A 19,589-nucleotide genomic window follows, 5' to 3' on the forward strand; every position below is an offset into this window, starting at 1 on the left:
TTAAGATCAATTAAAATTTTTAACTGCAAGGCAAAATTATGGAAGATTATCATGGATGGGATGCTACACTTATAGGTTTAATTAAATTGGTTTATAATGGGTTCCAGCAAAATTAAAACCACACTGTCTCGGTTAAGCCTTATTTGGTCAGAAGTTACATACATATTTGATTTAAAGCATATGACTGTTTTTTCTGGGGTTTTTTTGTTGTTTTTTTTTATCGGAAGTTAATTTTCAGCTCTCTGTGAGAAACAATAACACACAATACAATTAGTAAATACACAATACAATTAGTAAATGTAGTTTTTTTTCTTTTTTATCTGTTTGGGTTTTTTTTTTTAGTACAACTCCCATGCAGAGTGTTGTATCGATGGGAGATCTAAATGCAAGAGCAAAAGAAAGGAAGTTAAACATTTATTCTGATTAAGGAATTACTGTAGGGCAAGGCTAGTCATTAGCCCCACCATTTCAGGAGATAAAAATCCCTAATGGAGCAGAGTTGGGGACTAGCATCTTGTAACACATCTCTTGTCTCCTGGGTCAGGTGACCTAGAATACTATAAAGTGGGAGCTTTGGTGGATCCTACTTGAAGTGTCAGTCTTTCTTTTTGCTATGATAAGTTATACCAGTGTTGTTGTAATTTTTTCTTGTTGAATGGGAGACTTTAAGAAACCTAGACTGAAAAGCATATATGTCTGAATCTTAGGTGGTCCACCCCCAGTACTTGGGTTCTGTACCAGATGAGTTAGTGACAAGCAGAAAGGGATGTGTGTCAGATACCCAGGACAACCATTGGTAGTTGGTCGCTCCTAGGGAGAAAGAGTAGCACGTGAAATGGACCAAGCTACTTGTGAGAGCAATTATGGCTTGGCACTTCTTCAGCTGATACACAAAGCAAAACGGTGTGAATGAATGTGTGAGTTAGGTATGTAGCTCTTGAAAAGGAGCATTCAGATAGGAATACACGTTCTGTCTTGCAGCCTGTCCAGCAACTTACTTACGCTCACAGGCAGCTTTTTGTTCATCAGGGTCTTCATCACTGGCCCTGACTTTGAAAAGAATTTTTGCAATGTGAGTAATCGCCACTTCCTGTTCCTTTACACAGTATGTATCCTAGTACAGTGGTTTTCAAACCTTTTTTTCTGGGGACCCAGTTGAAGAAAATTGTTGATGCCCGCAACCCAGCGGAGCTGGGGGTGAGGGGTTTGGGGTGTGGGAGGGGGCTCTGGGCTGGGGCAGCGGGTTAGGGTGCGGGAGGGGGTCAGGGCTCTGGGCTGGGGCTGGGGATGAGGAGCTTGAGGGGCAGGACAGGCTTTAGGTTTGGGGGAGGGCTCAGGGCTAGGGCAGGGGGTTGGGGTGCGGGAGGGGGTCAGGGCTCTGGGCTGGGGGTGCGGGCTCTGGGGTAGGGCTGGGGATGAGGGGTTTGGGGTGCAAGAAGGGGTTCCAGGTTTAGGGGGGCTCAGGGCTGGGCCAGGGGATTGGGACAGGGACTCCAGCGGCTCCCAGTCAGTGGCGCAGCTGGGGTGCACCGTGGCCCGGGCTGCGGCCCAGAAGCAGCCAGCAGCAGGTCTGAGTCCTAGGCGGAGGCGTGCAACTCTCGCCTGGAGCCACCGCGCCCTCCTCCCCCAGTTCCCATTGGCAGACGACTGGCCAGTGGGAGTGTGGAGCCGGTGCTTGGGGTAGGGGCAGCGCCCAGAGCCCCATGGCCCCCCTGCCTAGAAGCTGAACCCGCTGCTGGCCGCCTCCGGGGCACAGCGCGGCGTCAGAAAAGGTAGGCACTAGCCTGCCTTAGCTGGGCAGCACCACCAACGGGACTTACATGCCACGACCCACGGTTTGAAAAACACTGGCCTAGTACAGCAGTTCCCAAACTTTAGCAACCCCATTTTGATTTAAATTTTTTCACGGACCCCCCACTCAGCCCCAGGTCCCGCTCCCACTCCACCCCTTTCCCCAAGGCCACACCTCTTCTCGCCTCTTCCTTTCCTCTTCCACGCCTCTTTCCACTCCTCCCTTGAGCATGCTCTTTCCCCGCTCCTCCCACTCCCTCCCAGTGCCTCCTGCACCCCACTGAACAGCTGTTCCCCGGTGTGCAGGAGACACTGGGAGGGAGGGAGAGAGGGAGGGAGAGAGGAGGAGTTAATCAGCGAGTCCCGCGGACCCCCGGAGTACCCTCGCAGACCCCTGTTTGAGAAACGCTGGCCTAGTATATACAAGCTCTGCTCGAGCAGTATTTAGAGATAGGACATTTGGTTGATGTGCTGTCAGTTGTGTGATGTAGAGAACTTGATTATCCATGCAGGTCAGCTACTGTTGGTTGGTTTCCCCTGGATAAAGTTGCAGTAGAAAATGGAGATCAGCTTTTTTAAAGAGCCAGATATGTGCCATCCTCAGAGTGAAGTGTACAGCACTTCGGCAGGTTGAGTTGAATTATCAGGCCACCTGAATTTTCATGGACATAAAGTGCAACAGTCACCCTGGCACTTGTGTAGCCAGAGTATTAGTATTGGTCAAGACTTACATTGACCAAGACAGATCTTCGGCAAGGCCTACTTACTCCTGGCTTCCCAGCTAATTAGAGTAATTTAAATGCCACTTTTTAAAGGACTCTAAGCACTAACATTTACCACTGACCCTGCTTTTTGATACCTTCAGGAGAGATGTGACATTAAAATAGCTGATTAAGGATTCTGTGTGTTTTGCATTTATTTTTAAAAATTAGCATGGAGGTTTTTTTGGTCACAAAACAATAAAGCAATGAGTTTTTGGCAGCTATTCATACTAGTTGGCAGCCAGAATGTTTTAGCTTTTGTACAGGGGTTTGGCTAAATCTGAAAGCACTATTACAGTTGTGTCCTGGCTGAGTGTCTTGCATTCCTAGAGGAGTGGGGAGTGAGGTGTTTTTGAAATAGCATTTTCTACAGTCCTAGTGTTGAGCAGCCTTTGAAGAGTTGGGGCCCAAACAGCTAGAGCAGAAAATGGCACTGAAGTGTGTGTTTAATGCATTCTTGCTAGGGGAGCCCTTGAAAGAGTAGCCTTGAGGGATCCCCCATGCAGAAACTAATAGCTCCAAAAATGCTGTTTCAGCTCATCCCGTTCAAAAATTCCATTCCCTTTAGGAAAAATGTGATAACTTAGTTTTCAGACAGCTGTGCATGGGAGTTACAAAGAAATTCACAAGCTGGTTGGCTTCACTAGACCCTGTGAATTGGCAGCCTATGGGGAACAGCTGCAGAGCAGCTTTAAATATATAGATATCTATTTAATTTTACTTTCTGTATGTCAACTTTCACAGCTAGCTGCTAAGCGTAAGCCGGCCTTCTAAGCGGGAAGGGCATGAGGCTACGAGAATTACTTGTGTTTTGCTAATTAGCAAAAAAAAAGCTTTGGTGAGGAGTAGAGGAAAGGGGGTGGAATTGGGGTGGGGATGGAATTTAACATGACACTGTTAAAGGCTGTTTCTTTCATTATTGTGATTCTGTGCTGATAACTGAGTTCCCCTCCATCCCCTGTTTCATAGCAACACTTGACCTTTCTTTTAAAAAAAACAAAAGAAAAACAAGCCCATCAAACCCCCATCCTTTTATTTATAGATATTTAACACTGTACCAGAGACACTACCACCAAACTCGCAGCTGCTGTTACTATCTCGTAAGAAGAGTACTGATTCCAAGCCTCCTTCCTGCAGCGAGAGACCATTAACACTCTTCCACACAGCACAGGCCAATGAAAACCGTAAGTATGTCAATCCTAGATGCAGTGAGTTGTGTTACAGTGCTGTACAATGTTGTGTTACAATGCTGTTATCTACTCAGAAGGTTTCTGATCACGACTGATGGGGCTCAGTTCTCACACCACAGGATACGATGCTCGCTCATTAACTTCAATAGGAGTGATACGTAGCCGATAGTATGAGGGGGCCCCAGGCTTCTAAAACATCATATTAATAGAGAGAGCTAAAGCTTGTCTAACCCCCGAGCTCTTACCCCAAGGACTTGAAATTAGGCTGCATAAAAATAGTAGTGTAGAAAATTGATATCCCTTCCCCATCTCATTTAGTTTTACACTCATGTCTTCCATGACCCTCCATACTATTTTCTATTGGCTGCTTGGGATATATTAGTTAACTCGGAGCAGAACATCTGCAGCAAGGACAACCACCCAGTTCAGCCTTCAGAGAGATGCTTTTGGACATCAATAGATGTTTTCCCTTGAAAAGAAACAGAAATTTCAGCCATCAGGTTTTACATCCCTCCTAGGAATCCCACTTCAGTTTAAAAATCTCCTCGACCATCAATCCATTACTATCACTACTATTTAGTATTTGACTCTTTCGTCTAAGGATCTGAAAGTCCCTGTCCAGAAGCCAAATGTCCTAAGGGCTGTTTCACTGGCACCAATGATCCCATAGGGACAGTTCTGTGATCCCTGGGCAGCAGAACCCAAGATGTTCCAGGTACACCAATCTCCTTACCTGACACGCCCCCATGTACTCAAGGTGGAAGAGAAAGAGTAGCATAATTATGTTGGCTTTACACTACATGAGTTTCCCCCTGTGCCAAGAGAGTCCTCAAATGCCACATTTGGGTACCTTTCTGGCTGCTTTGCCTTAGTAGTGGCCAAGGATCTGGCCCTTAATCCTTAAAGGAACAGACCTGCTTGGAGAATGTTTGTTTTATTGGGAATGAAGCTGCGTGTTGCCGGTTTCTAATGCGTTAGCAGCCATGTTGCATTGCATTAGCATCCCTGGTTCTAAAGACCCAATGAACAAAGTGAAGATGGGTTGGTTGAGGAACACCTCCCCCCGCCACACACATTTTTTAAGTGTCTGTTAAAAATGTTAGTCCTCTGTTCACAGAACAGGTTCAGCTCACCTAAAATGTCAGAGTTTAGACTAGGAAGGATCACCTCTGTATGGTGGTTCTGCCTCCCCTCTGTGTGGTGGTTCTGCCTCCATGGCTCAATCAGACCATGGCAACTCAATTCACACTTCCATTAGCACAGCTAATGCTGGTAACATCTGTGGATTTTTTTTAATGTGGTCAACTGTCTGTTGGAAAATGGGCTGAGAGCACTGAACAGCCTGTCATTTTTAGTGTCCACACTTCAAAACAGATGGAAAAAGTGGAGATCGTTCAGAGAAGAGCATCAAGAATGATTTGAATACTGCATTACATTGAGATACTTAAGGAACTCAATCTATTTAGCTCATCAAAAAGAAGATGAGATAAGGTGATCATGGTCTACAAGTAAGATCTTTAATTGGAGAGGGCTCTTTAATCTAGAGATAAAGGCATAATAAGAGGTAATGGCTGGAAATTGAAGAGCTAAGCAACTTAAAAATGGAAATGAGATGCACATTTTTGACATTGAGGTCAGTTTAACCTTTGGAAAAACTTAAAGGATGTAGTGAATTTAGGGTGACCAGATGTCCCAATTTTATAGGGACAGTCCCCATTTTGGGGTCTTTTTCTTATATAGGCTCCTATTACCCCCCCTACCCCCGTCCCGATTTTTCACCTTTGCTCTCTGGTCACCCTAAGTGAATTTTCTGTCACACAAAACATTTAAAATCAAAATCAGATGTCTGTCTAAAATATATGCTCTAATTCAGCCACAAGCTCTTATGCTTAATTCAGGAGTGACAGGATGAAGCTCTTTGGCCTGTGTTATGCAGATTAGATTAGTATAATGGTATCTTCTGGTTTTAAAATCTATGAACCTTTGCTTGCTACTGACCTTGGCTGCATTTGAACCAGATGTAGAGTACGTGGATTTAAAATAAGAGAAACCTGTTTTATTATCACATTTCATTCCTTACCATTTCCCGCCACTTTATAGAGAATGTTCTAGCATCTTGTTCTTTTACTTTGATATAATAAGGCACTTCTGTCACCATTTGAGTGCTGTTTGTGGATAACCTGTATCATAGTACCCTGCAGCCGAGTTCTCATCCAACAGTCTTTGCACTGACTCCTCAAAAGCAGAAAGTTACTAGAAGCATGACCAGAAGAAGCTGGACATTTAGGAAAGACTCAAATGAATCCTTGTTTGCAATGCTTTTTTATCATAGATTGCAAGGGATTCTAGCTAAAGCAGTGTGAAATCAGACTTGGTGATGCATTATTTGCAATTGGACAGAAAAGGCATGAAATGAGACTGGCCGAAGAGTTTAATCTGAAGTGGGTTTTTTTGGTTTTTTTTTTAAATGAGGGAGACGATTGCAGAAAACACAAGATTCAAACCTCCCTTACGTGTGGGCTGCATTTCGGTTTTTTTCCATTGCCAGGAGGATATTTTATGTAGGATCTTGAAAAGGAAACTTGTGTATTTGATTTATTAATGGAAGCTTTATTATCTGGGGGAGCTGAACAAAATCTTAGCTGTCTGTTATGGGCTGTTCAAGGAGTGCTGCAGACAGAAGGAAAGTCTGCTCAACACAAGGGCATGTTATCATAACCTCTGGGCATGCCATGACTAAGCTACTGTACAGTTTATTATCCAGAACTAGAACTTTTCCAGGTGTGGCTCTCCAAGTGCCCGCTGAATCAGACAGGCACTTTATAAAGTGACTTTTCTGCTTTCTGTATAACAGAAATGAATTTGTTCTACGCTATTTATTGTTTCATTTTTGGAGATATCTGGCCAACTAAACTATCACAATGAAGAAACCTTAACTTACACTGTTTAAGTGTTCAAAATAGAGTTTTGGCCTTTTAAAAAGGGGGAAAGAATTAAAAAACACCAAAAACAACTTCTCTCCCAACTTCCTCAGGTGAAACATCCTCAGCTCCCTTGCCTGGGAATTATTTCAATTTAATACATACTGGTAGTCCCCTTTAAAATTATCCAGGCAGTTGACACAGTTTTGATAGGTTCAAGGGCCTTATTTTCACAGGTTAGCCTCGGGCAGAAAGTGCTTGAAAATAACAAGCTGCATGGTGGAGATGATGATCTACTAACTCAGAAATCTAGACTCCTCACTGCCTGCCATCGGTATCAGTTCAGTTAGGTCCAGGTACAGAATCTAATGAAATACAGGCCTTTCCAGATCTGCGCTGGGGGGGAGATTACATTTTAAAAAAATAAAAATACCCTAGATAAAATAATACTACAATCTGGTGTGACTTTGGCCAGCCTGTTTTTAAATCTTTAAATATGACTAATTTTCTTCTTAATGTATCCCCAGTTCAATGCTCTCTTAATGCCACCAGAATGGAACAGTCACACCAATTTCTCACTTCTGTCTTCTCTTCTGTGGATGACCCCTTTCATTACAAAGAATTTCCCCTCTCTCCCCAGCAAGCCTGACTGAATTTCAGAAACCTCTTGCATCAGATCATTACGTTACCTCTCGTAGGGTGTCTATGCTTTTGAGCTGGGGGTGTGATTCCCCGCTCGAGGAGACATATTCATGTGAGCTGTCATCAAGCTGGCATGCTAAAAATAGTGCAGTCGTGGCAGCACAAGGGGCAGGGGGCTAATCACCCTGAGAGCATGTCCCTTGGAGAGGTTAGCTAAGTGCTCAGGGCAGTTAGCCACTCCTGCTGCTGCAGCTATCTTCTGTTTTTTTTGGTGCACTCACTCAATGAGAGCTAGCACAAGTGTGTCTACTCGAGCTGGAATCACACTCTGTTCAACATTTAGACATACCCTTAATGGGAACCAATGGCGCTGAAAATGAAGCGACGGTATAAGCTCCCACCGTACTCATCACTGTGCACTCTCTTGTCTCATCCGTCCTCATTTCCTTCCTGCTATGCTGAGATCTCTCTGAGCTATACCAAAGTGATGCTTTAAGTTGCCTATAACTACTGACCAGTGTACTTCTCCAACCCCAGACACTTCTTTCTTACAATACACATAAGGACATTTACGTAATTGCATAAATGACAATAGATTTAGTCTCAATTTAGTGTAGGTAAGAACAGAAAATGGCTCCTAGTTTCCAGAAGTGCAAAGAACAGGGGGGATGACAGGTGGATAGACGTACCGGAGGTTTCTCACAATGATAGCCAATGGTCCTATGCTCTAACCGCGTTGCCAGTGGCTTCTGCAAAAAACAGTTGGGTGTCAGGATCCCTGTGGCATTTGTCCTTGCCAATTTGTGTTAAATTGGTTAGTTACAGCAGCCTGGGAAGACAGTGTGGTTTAGTGGAAAGGTCACTGGTTTGGGAGTCAGGAAATGTGGGTTCTATTCCCAGTTCTGTCATAACCGGTTCTGTGAACTTGGGCAAGTCACATCACTTTGCTTTAATTGGTCTGTGATATCCAGGAGGTCAGGCCAGATGATCTAATGGTGTCTTCTGGCCTTGGCATCTATGAACCTCTCTGTGCCTTTGTTAACTTTTTCAGCCTTTCTCTGTCCTGTTTTTTTTAGGCTGTGGACACTTCGACGTAGGGACTGTTTTTCCTGTGTGTTTGCGCTGTGATGAGCACAGGAGTCCGAATCTCAGCTGAGGCCTCTAGGCTCTACATTAATATAAGCCAGTAATAATAATAACTAATAATACAGCAATATTGTAAAAAGTGGCTGTATTCCAGAAGTTGCTTTTCTGAGAGGCATAACATGCAACCCTCACATGGATAGGGCTAGTTTTCTAATAACTGTACTAGTTTTATGATGCTGTATTTACAAGAATGAAACCAGACACTGTTTTAAACCTACCCAATAATCTTTGAAACATGACAAAAAGAAAACATGACGAGGTGCTGTTTGTCCTCCGGGCAAGGATTCCTCAGCCCTCTATAATGTTTGCTGTCAGCGTGTATAGTGCACCTATCAGAAGCATGAACATTAAAAATTTAAACACATACAGAAATAAATCCAAATTGACCATGTCACCAGTAAACTGAAAAACTTTCCACCTCACAAAAGATTAAGATTCTGCCCATTCAAGGGACGCTTGAGGAAACAATATGTGTTGTGCAGTGTGCTCTGCAAGTCAACAGATGGTTAGACCAAGGGGGTGGGGAGGAGGTAAGGAGAGAATTCAGGAATTGAAGATCCTCTGGTGAGCACTCCCTGCCCAGACATACAAGTTTAGGAATTGTTACCTGGACCATTCCAGGTGATCATAATGCCATGCTGGAAAGAGAGAGAGAGTCTATGGTAGGCAGGACCCAACCCATGGAGGGCTTTTATTGATCAAAATCAAACCTTGACATGAAGCCAATGCAATCTATGAAGTGCATGTGTAATATGCTTCACCATTCATTAAGCAGGCTGGTATTTTGCTCTAGCTGAAGCTTGCTGGTAGTTTTCAAGGGTAGTCCCATGCAGAGTAAAATGTATTCCAGTGTGGAGCTAATCCAGGCATGGCTAACTGTAGTGACATCCACATCTGAAAGGAAATGTCAGTCACCTTGTCTAGTAAAGATGGAGAAAAACATTCTTGTGCATTGCTGCTTACTAGACATAAAGTAGTAGCTGATGATTTAATATCCTCTGTTTGCCAAAAGCCGGGAATGGGTGACAGCGGATGGATCACTTGATGATTACCTGTTCTGTTCATTCCCTCTGGGGCACCTGGCATTAGCCACTGTCAGAAGACAGGATACTGGGCAGATGGACCTTTGGTCTGACCCAGTATGGCTGTTTTTATGTTCTTAATATCAGCCTGAGCTTGTGAACCCAAGTTACAGTTCACAGGCTTACCCACTCAAATGAAAGGACATCTGTCACCACCTCCATCTCCCGTTGCTTCTTCGCCATCACCATATTCCTATCCAGATGCAGTTTAAGTTCACTAACTTTCATCCCAAACCCAGACTTGTCCAGACACTGGGAATATACAGTGACTGCACTGTATGGATCTGATGAAGAATATTAGAACATTGTAGAGACATTTTAGGAACAGCCACAAAAAGCCCTTAAGGGTTGGTGCACTCCGCCCTGGTGCTACTTCTCCCTCTAATTTATCAACCGCCCCCTTCTTCTCTACACTGTCTGCATAATATTTCATTCATCTTTTAATTCCTACAGAGCATCCATCTATGCTAGAAAAAATAGTATTTGTATTATAGCAAGCAACAGCAAGCGATGGTGCAGCTGCTGCTAGTGTAGACAGGGTGGATTTTATCACTCTGAAATCTGCCTATCGTGAGCACCCCCTACTGTTAGCAGTGATGGTGGCATTACGCCCACCAGTGCAGCTGCACCATTGCTGGCCTGCTATCTGTTAAGTGTCAGATCCTTAAGGGGTCTTGCATTAATGTCATATGGACCGCATTCTCCTCTGTTATGCCAGTGTAAATCCAGAGTAGCTCCACTGAAGCCTGCAGGGTAAAATTGCTACTGAAAAACAAAGGCAATATGATTCAACAATTGGAGACCAAAGGAAATGCAGAAGTGAAAACATGGCAATGATTATACTTGAGATATTCTGGTGAAAGGTGCTGTATGTGCACACAGTGCTTTACCAAAGTACTATCCCCATTTTCTGGGTGGGTAAACATGGACATGGAGAGGTTAAGTAACTTGCCAAGGTCCACATCACAAAATCAGAGCTCAGCATCGTGTGCAGTCTTGGTTACAGGTCAGAATTGAAGTGTGTTCTCAGGGCTGTGTAGGAGATGCCCAACCACACAGTTTGCCCAGCATGGGCTTCTAGGTCTCTTTCATGAGTATTAAATTCACTTGCAAAATATTGTTAAACACAAATTAATCTGAATTTTCTAAAAGTACTTGCACACATCCAGAGAGAGAGGAACGCTGGATTCAAACAAATATAAACCTTGGAGAAATGTAGACCTTGATCTGGGTCCATCTCTTGTGAGCCCAGTTTGGTTGCAAGGCTACACATCTGGCTTTCCCCATACCCAGGCTGGCCTACTCTAGAACACCTTTGGCAATCCTGTGCTTTGAAAGGGTGTTCTGATTATTACAATAGCCCCAACTCAGGTTTTTGTGTCTCTGGTGGTCCTAATGGTAATAACTCAAACATGTCACCGCATCCAATTCCATTTATGTTAAATAAAATATACATTTATTTGCATAGGAGACCAGAATTACAAAATAACAGGAAATAAACCCATCTGGTTGGACACAATGACAAAGGTTCCAATCCAGTGTTACAAAGTGTAAAAATATTACCTGGAGCATAGATGAACCAAGTGTGTGTGTCTCTGAGCTGACAGATTGAGAGAAGCTGTTGACAGTCTTGAGTCATAGTTCTAGCATGTGTAACCCCGGTTTTCTTTTTGCCCTTGTCCATGAACCCTCTGTTAATATAGTCTTCATCCTTTTGAAGTGGTGATGAAGAGGTTACTCAATGCCATGCTCTATTATGGTTGTGACAACATTGTTTCTAAGTTATTTCACAGTACTGCACAGGATTTATTCCTGTTGTGTATCCAAGATTAACTTTTAATATTACAGAGGTGTTCCACTCATATTGTTTATGTTGGATTTCTGTTCTGTTCCTTGTTCCTCTGTGTACAAAAATATAGATGCACATTACAAGTTTTTCCCGAGAATCCAGCAGAGATGTCTGATTGGAAGAGACTGGGAATAAGTGATTCATATAAATTCTCATGAGCTTTGTGGATAGCCTTTAGTACAATGCAAATGGAAAATCACTGCTTTGGAAAATTAACTGTGAAAGAGGTGTTCTCTATGATTTTTAGTCCATCCGAGGGACACCACCTCTCTTCATGATTACATTGTCTTTCATGACAGCAGAAGCAGCCCGCAGGGTCCCACCTCACAGGGTCCTAGAGCCGGTCATTAGCCCGAGCCTGAATGTCTTTACTGCAATTAAACAACCCCTTAGCATGAACCTGAATCAGCTGGCATGGGCCCAACCATGGGTTTTTCATTGCAGGGTAGATATGCCCTTAGAAACATTTAGGTACTTCAAAAAGGGATGCTAGTGGTTCAGTGGCACTATTCCCTCTGAGTCAGGACAGAATCAGTGCCTCTGTGGTGTAGGATGGTGAGGTGAAAAGTATAGTGTAGTGCTAGAGATGCTCTTTCAGATGAGACATAAAATGGAGGTGCTGAACCATAGCACTAATTCCAAGAAAAGATGTTAATACAGCCGGATGGAAAATGGACAAAAAATGTCTTAACATTTTCTTTGTCTATGTGAACATCTCATTATTGATTATGGAGCTACTTGGGAAATAGCTCTAATTGTTAATCTAGTACCATTTTAGGTAGTAGCATTTTCCCTAAATAATTTCAGTTAGATAATCTGTTCTTTACTTTCTATTCTATACTGTTGCTTTGCAGTGTTTCACCCTAGACGTGGCTGAATTTCAGGCATGGAAAAATTGATCCCTGTGTATAATTTTGAATGTTTATTTAAAGTGTGCATAGGGCTTTGGGATTTTTGAGTGTAAGATGATATTAGTGGCCTGAGATAACCCGTGAATGTTTTACTTACCAAAAATGTCCTTAATTAAAAAGTATTTGCATCATCAGAATAAGAGGAACTCATGTTTTATATCGTTTCAGCTTTAAAGAATAGTATAGGTGAAGAAACTTCTATATACTCCGTGTACTTCCCTGGGATCAACATAAAGACATAAGCTATTAATAGAAACTGTTCTACCTTGCAAAAGTCTGTTCTTTACTTTCTAGCAACTTAATAGGTTTTACTTAATGATATTAATGTATATTTGTTGTTGTTTTTTAGAGGAGACAAGGAACAGTATCATCAACTCCAGCCTGGAATCGGTCATCTCTTCAAATGTCAACAGCTTCCTCCACTCCAACAGCACTCTCCAACCCAACCTGAACTCGAGTGACCCTGACCTAGAAGTAATTAAACCTCGTCGGCCAAACTCGCTGTAAGTACAGTGATAATTAGTATGTCATAGGGTCTCTGTCCAGCCAACCTACATATCTTCAATCAGGGCACTGTCTTAGTCTGAGTCAAAGCCATCTGCTGAATATAATTTAACATTCTATTTTTTTAAAGGGAGCATAGTTATGTGCATTGCATTTTTAACTATGCATTGCACTTTAATTCTTTAATTTTAGAATTAGTTACTGTTTTTTATACTTGTTGGCTACTTTGTGCTCTAATTATTTTGAATGTCTAGGGTATTTTGATCATTTTCAAATAGATCCTTACATTATTGCTTGCACTGTTGTGAAGCATCTGGTGTTAAGCTCTGGGAAGCATAGAGGAAAGTAAATAAAACAGTGGAGCATGGCACTAATGGAATTGTTTTCTTCCTACTTCGTTAAAATCTAAGACTGCTGTCAGTACAGTTGGTCTCCAACCAAATGTGTGCCCTTGCTTCTGATATTACTCCCCTTATCAGGAAAGTTTAAGGCAAAAAATAGCAGCTTTAATGATGACTCCAAGGGGATGGCTGAGTTATTGTGAAGTTTCCTGAATCAGTCACAGCTGAGCTGTGGCATGTGCTGCTGAGGGGAATTTCCTTCCTTTTGAGGCTTTGCTGTGTCTGTCGATATTTTCTTACAGACCCTCCCCATCCCACAGATCTGAAGGTTTGAACAGATCCCCACCAGACACTGTGGAACTCTTACAAGCCTAAGCGAAGTTTAGTGTCTCTCCCAGTTTTTCTGTGTTTCTCAGTGTGCTTCTAGATGGCACTTAATAAATCATGTCAACAGACATCTCTTTGGAATGACTAAGAAGAACGCCACACTAGCTAGGGTGCTGTGACAAGAATGGCATTGGCATCATGCTGTGACCTTCTAATGTCTAAGGAAGAGTCCCTCTTCCCTCACCGCATCCGCGCCTTTCTCGCTGTACACTTCAAAGGGTGCAAATTTCCACTCTGCTCTAAAAGCTTTATGGTCCCTTGGCAGTGAATCATAGAATCACAGAAAAGTAGGACTGGAAGGGACCTCGACAGGTCATCTAGTCCAGATGAAGCTTCCTACTTTAGCCGCTGTATCTGCTCTTGTGATTAACAACCTAGGATTCGGTAAATTGGGGAAGTGAATGAGTATGTCAGCAGTGCAGAGCTATTACCTGTAGAGGTTTGAAAAACAAGGCTGTTGTCTGTACTGAGAGTAGTTTTTCTGAACTGGGTGGGAATGTCTCTATATTTGTGTTGTTATACTGTGTAAAGATTTAGGCCCACATTTGTAGAATTTGGGATCGGCAAAAAATATGCCCATACTGCAATTTGTGTAATTCCCTGTGTAAATGAAGTGCACGCACATTATCATGAACATGTTTTTGAAACTCCAATTTCTGGTTTCTGTCAATAGGTTTTACCTCACTCTGTTGATTCTTGTTTTCATTAGAACATGGATATCATGAATGAGGGATCGGACTAATGAAATAGGGTTTTGAATACCTGGTGTTTACACCTTGGGTAGGACTTTGTAAACAATTTGGTCTACAGGAGCTTGAAGCGTTCCTAGTATAACTGATTGTCTGTTCTTGAAGTCTTTTCTACCCTACACAATATGTGATCTGCAGGGGTTAAGGGGTGTACGCTAGTGATTGGTTACTTTCACTAAGAAAAATTTTTCTCCAATACTTTATCTGTGAGACTTATAGACTATACACAAAAGACTATACACAAAACCCCAGCTTGGGTTGTAAGTGCTGGTGAGTGGGGAATTTTGTTTCCCAGGGATTTTTCTTCCAAGAGATTCTTTGGTTTCTACCTGCTGAATGATTTCTGAATACTTTTTTGGAACCTCAGGAACCAATGGCATCTGATGGACGAGTTCCTTGGAAGGGGGACGGTACTCCCAAAAATAAAACCCCTCTACATCTCCCAAGGAGCTATAGTCTAATGAAGGGGCAACTGGCCATGACAGACCGCGACAACAGCACCAGGGTGAAAGCCTAAGCTATTACTGGCTCCAGGAGGAGGGATGTGTTCTGCATGCATAGGACGGGTATGACCCAAATCCCGCTTAGGCAAAGTGCAGCCTTGATAACCCCAACTTCCTGAAGTCCAAAACAGCCCTCAGAGGCACATTCCATGTCACCATATGGCAAATGTCAACACTGAACAGAACTGGGTGCAGGGCAGCTCTTGTCAAAGAACTCACTCGTTATAGGATCATAATCATCAGCATCACCGAGGCATGTCTGCCACAGAGTGATCAAGTTACTGTGAAAGGAGCACCATCCTCCTCTCCAGTGGTCCACACCAAACTCAAGGTGTGACACTCATTATTAGACAACTTCCAGCACAGACTTTAACCACCTGGAAACCCATTTCTCCATGCTTTTACTATGCTGGGCTCCTACATCATCATGAATATCTGTCTGTCATTGTGGCCTACACATCTATGGAAGACCTGCAGAAAACGATGCATTCTACCACCAACTAGCAGCAAAAATCCAATCAACTCTACCACAACACACTGCTACTGCTTGGAAATTTTAGTCCTGTGACTGGCTGCAATTGAACTGGGTATGAAACCGTGATAGGTCCTTTTGGTTCAGGTTCACCAAATGACACCGCCACCTGGCTTTTGACATGGTGTGTCACTGAGCTTTTGTCTGTTATGGGGTCCTGGTTTAGATTCCGTAACAATTGTCACTGGACTTGGATTTCAAATAATGGATGTGGTATGAAAGAAATTGACCATATCCTCAACAGAAATCGCTCCATAATGAAATCTCAATGGGTTTCATTTGGCAGTGCAGACACACCGGCAAACTGAGACCATAGACTAGATGTCACTCAATTCTCACTGCATCTTCCAACATCTCCAACACCTTGCAAGCCAGATGCCCACCAAAAGTACAATATCCAGCATCTATATGAGGATCCTGTTGACACTGTGATGTACACACAGGCTGTTGAGGATCACATGGAGATCTCCTGGAGTGGCATACATAATACTATATCACATGCTGCCTCTGAAACAATCCGCTTCAGACCATCACACAAGAAACCTTGGCTTTCTGAATAGGACTTTGATATATTTGTGAAAAATGCAGAAGCACACAAGTAGGGAGATGTCCAAGAATGTAAACAGCTGAAAGGCATTTTCTGGGTCATGGCAAAACATGACCCTGAGATCTACACCAAGTCCCTGGCCGACAAAGCCAAAGACAGCCTAAAACGCAACAATCTGCTGCCTGCCTACTGAGCCATCATACACCTAGCTGGCAGCCATGAACTGATCTTTAACATCCCCATCATGAAACCAGATGGCTCTCCCTGTTCATCAACGAATGATGTCCTGGACAGATGGAAAACACATTATGAAGATGTGCTGAACCACACACTTGCCGACTACTGTCCAGAGCTATGTGACCTAGCAAACTGCATAGCTGCAGATGCAGGGACAAACACTGATCCTCATCAATTGAGGAAGTACAAAATCCCATCCAAAAATTATGGAATTGATGTGCTGCTGGACCTGATAGTATTCCACCCATGCTTGAGCATCAGCCTGCATCAGCTGTTCTTAAAAGTGTGGGCATTGGGCAAAGTACTAGCAGAATGGAAAGATGGCGTCACAGTGTCCCTGTACAGGGGCAAAGGATCTCACACTGAGTGCGGCAGCTACTAGCCAACCCCACTGTTATCTGTCCCTGGAAAGTTTTTTTCTCACGCTCTGGTTGGAAGGATGCAGCCGCTCCTTAAGACATAATTGTCACAGCTGTCAGGTTTTACTGTTGGGTGGTGGACAACAGACCCTGTCCTTACCCTTCAGCTTCTGCTGAGCAGCATCAAGAATTTAACTACCCATTTCATGTGGCATATATCAACATCGGAGTGTCTTTTGATTCAGTCCTTTGTCTCTCACTGAAAGGAGTTGGCATTCCAGATGTTCTGCTACATCTGGTGCACAATCTTCACACCGGTACCAGTGCAAGAGTGTGCATCAGTACATGGCTTTTGATGTGTTTCTACATATTAGGTGTGTAGCAGTGATTCATTCTCGCCTCAGTAATATTCTGTCGAGCTATCGATTAGATATTAGGACTTGCCCTCCAAATGTCACACTTAAGGTTGGTCAAGAAGTGTTCACCAACCAAGATTATGCCAAGACTACACGCTTGCTTGTGGAGAAGTCAGATAATTTCAGCCCCGCCCTTCAAGATATCCAAGGTGCCACGCGCACTATGGGGTTGAACACCTCATGGCAGAAGACCAAGGTCTGTCACCCCAGAGCTGGGCCACCAGAACTCCAGTGCTGGGGTGGGGTCTGGTTGTCAAGTACTGTGACATTTCGCACAAAGAGTGTGGAGAGTGTTGATGAGGCTGCAAGCAGAGTTCACACAGTCACAGCAAACTTTAGCTAATAGGTCTCACTGCCTCCTGCATGAAGTCCAAGTCTTTTTTATGGATGCAGAAACGTCTTTGCACTAACACAAAGTTTGGGATCTATCAGATCTGGATACTACTTATATTGCTATATGGATAAGATACCTGGGCCCTCTTACAGGCAGGCTTGGAGCAGCTAGAGGCATTCCATTTATGCTGTCAGCAACAAATCCTGAATATAATGTGGTTTGACTTTGTGCAAAACAATATAGTCTCCCAGAGATCTGGCCTTCCTTCAATTGTTCATTATATTCAAAAGTGGTATTGCATGCTCTTTGGCCATGTCACTGGGATAGAAAGAAACACCCTGGCATGTTGTGCTCCCAAACTGTCCCTTGATGCATGAAGAGGTGCATGCCCTAACCCTACCTGCCACTGCCAATGGGGCCACCCCAGAGATTCGTGGACTTTCAGGATTGAGTGAGATCTGGAAACTCCACTACATGATACCTAGTGCAACTCAGTCAGCTGTGGTCTCTCTGGTTGGTGCAACGGTTCTCAGTAGACTGTGTATTTGATGATGATGGTTGATGCTAATGCTTACTTCACAGTATGTGCCTTGGGTTTTTTGTGAACATAGCTTACGTGAAAAGAAAAGGAGTACTTGTGGCACCTTAGAGACTAACCAATTTATTTGAGCATGAGCTTTCATGAGCTACAGCTCACTTCATCGGATGAAGTGAGCTGTAGCTCACGAAAGCTCATGCTCAAATAAATTGGTTAGTCTCTAAGGTGCCACAAGTACTCCTTTTCTTTTTGCAAATACAGACTAACACGGCTGTTACTCTGAAACATAGCTTACGTGGTTCAGTCTGCTCTGCACAAACCAGTTCTGTTCTCCCAGTTCTTGGCTGTATTCCCATTCTTACTGTTTGTTGAAGTGTATTAGTTTGTCTTTAAACATTTGCTTTGAACCTCATTTGCCATCCCATGTAAAAATCATGTTGCTAATTTCTGTTGACAGCATTCTAGTAATTGAATTACCAACCCATTCTCTACTGTATGCTGATATTTTACCAGCCAATACTGGCTAATGTTGTTTAATCTTTGCTTTTGGTTGTCGGGAGCAGCTTACTCTTTTGGATGTGTTGGAGGAACACCATGTACAGAAAGGCTCATTTGCTTGCTTAGTGTACAGAAGGAACATGGATTTTTAAACATCTCCATTTTTTTTCTGCATACATGATGTTGGTGCTGTATAAAGCAAGCTTGATCATTACTGTTATTTTAGTCTGTTTGGGACATGCTTGCTGTTCAATGAAGTAATGTTTATTTTGAGTGTGTCCTTTTATAACAGTGTTCCAACAGGACTGCCATCCAAGCTGCTTGCATACCTTGCTTTTCTCACTGAAGTGTGTGTATGGTGGAAAACATGTTTAGGCTGCTTTAAGGAAAAGATGGTGCTTCTCTTGTTTTTATTATTTTTACTACTGTAGCGTCTAGAGACTCCAACTGAGATCAGAGCCCGGTTGCGCTGTGCACATGGTTCACACATGGTAAGGAACAGTTCCTGTTGGGAATGAAACCCCTGGACTCCTGCTTACCAGACTGGCATCCCAGCCACTGGGCAATGCTACCTCTCCTGATAGAAGAGCCACTAAGAAACCCATTCAACTATTGTGAGATAAACTTGACAGCTTATAAAGAGAAGAAACCCTCTAATCTGTGTGCTATTTTTGGTGGGTCTGGAGTGTTTTCCCCTTTGCAGTTAGCATTCTGTTGGTGCAAGTCAGAAATCCACTGTTGATTGTTAATGATGAGAATTATGAGAACAAGGAGGTGTGCTGTTGGTTGCCAGTGGGGAAGAAATTGAGCAAGTAGTATCAAAATTCATCCTTCTAGGTCCAGAACGACATTGTTTACGAGTTGCACTTTATTGGGAACAGAATGACTGTCCAATGTCAGACATTCAGAACAACACCAGTATTGCATCGTTTGTGCTTATTACTCTGTGCGGTATATCCAAGTAGTTTTGCTATAAAACAGTGTTTTGCTTTTTTAACATGCTGAATAATTCGGATTTTGCGGTAAATCCTTGAACAGTTACAGAAACTGAGGTCAATCCACAGTATTTGCTTTAGTAGTGCAAGAGTCACCACATTCCTTAGAATTTACCTAATCCAGAAGTGCTGTGTACGTCACAGTGAAGACTTCAGGGAGCCTTCCACTCTACATGCCTTCAAGAATCCAGCTAAATTCTGTTTAGGGCTTGTGAGCCCCATCTTTCAGTTCTAACTCATTGATTATTTCTTCCTCCCTGCTCCCATTCCTCTTTTTCCATTCCGTTATCCCTGTGTCAGGGCTACCATATTTCAGATGTCCTTCAGAGATGATTAAAGCTACCCTGCCCCTTGGC

General features: G+C 43.1%; 1 protein-coding gene across 2 annotated transcripts in view; it reads left to right on the top strand.

Moving 5' to 3' along the window:
- Nucleotides 1-19,589, top strand: part of ARHGAP26 (Rho GTPase activating protein 26) — a 309,239-nt gene that overhangs the window by 238,398 nt on the left and 51,252 nt on the right. For both annotated transcript variants that reach the window (XM_074960515.1, XM_074960514.1), the window contains exons 19-20: nucleotides 3,595-3,736; nucleotides 12,643-12,796. In XM_074960515.1, the coding sequence (XP_074816616.1) occupies nucleotides 3,595-3,736; nucleotides 12,643-12,796 (296 nt within the window). The remainder of the gene's footprint in view (nucleotides 1-3,594; nucleotides 3,737-12,642; nucleotides 12,797-19,589) is intronic.

Source organism: Natator depressus, chromosome 8 (genome assembly GCF_965152275.1).
Source record: "Natator depressus isolate rNatDep1 chromosome 8, rNatDep2.hap1, whole genome shotgun sequence".
In the NCBI taxonomy this organism is placed as follows: domain Eukaryota; kingdom Metazoa; phylum Chordata; order Testudines; family Cheloniidae; genus Natator; species Natator depressus.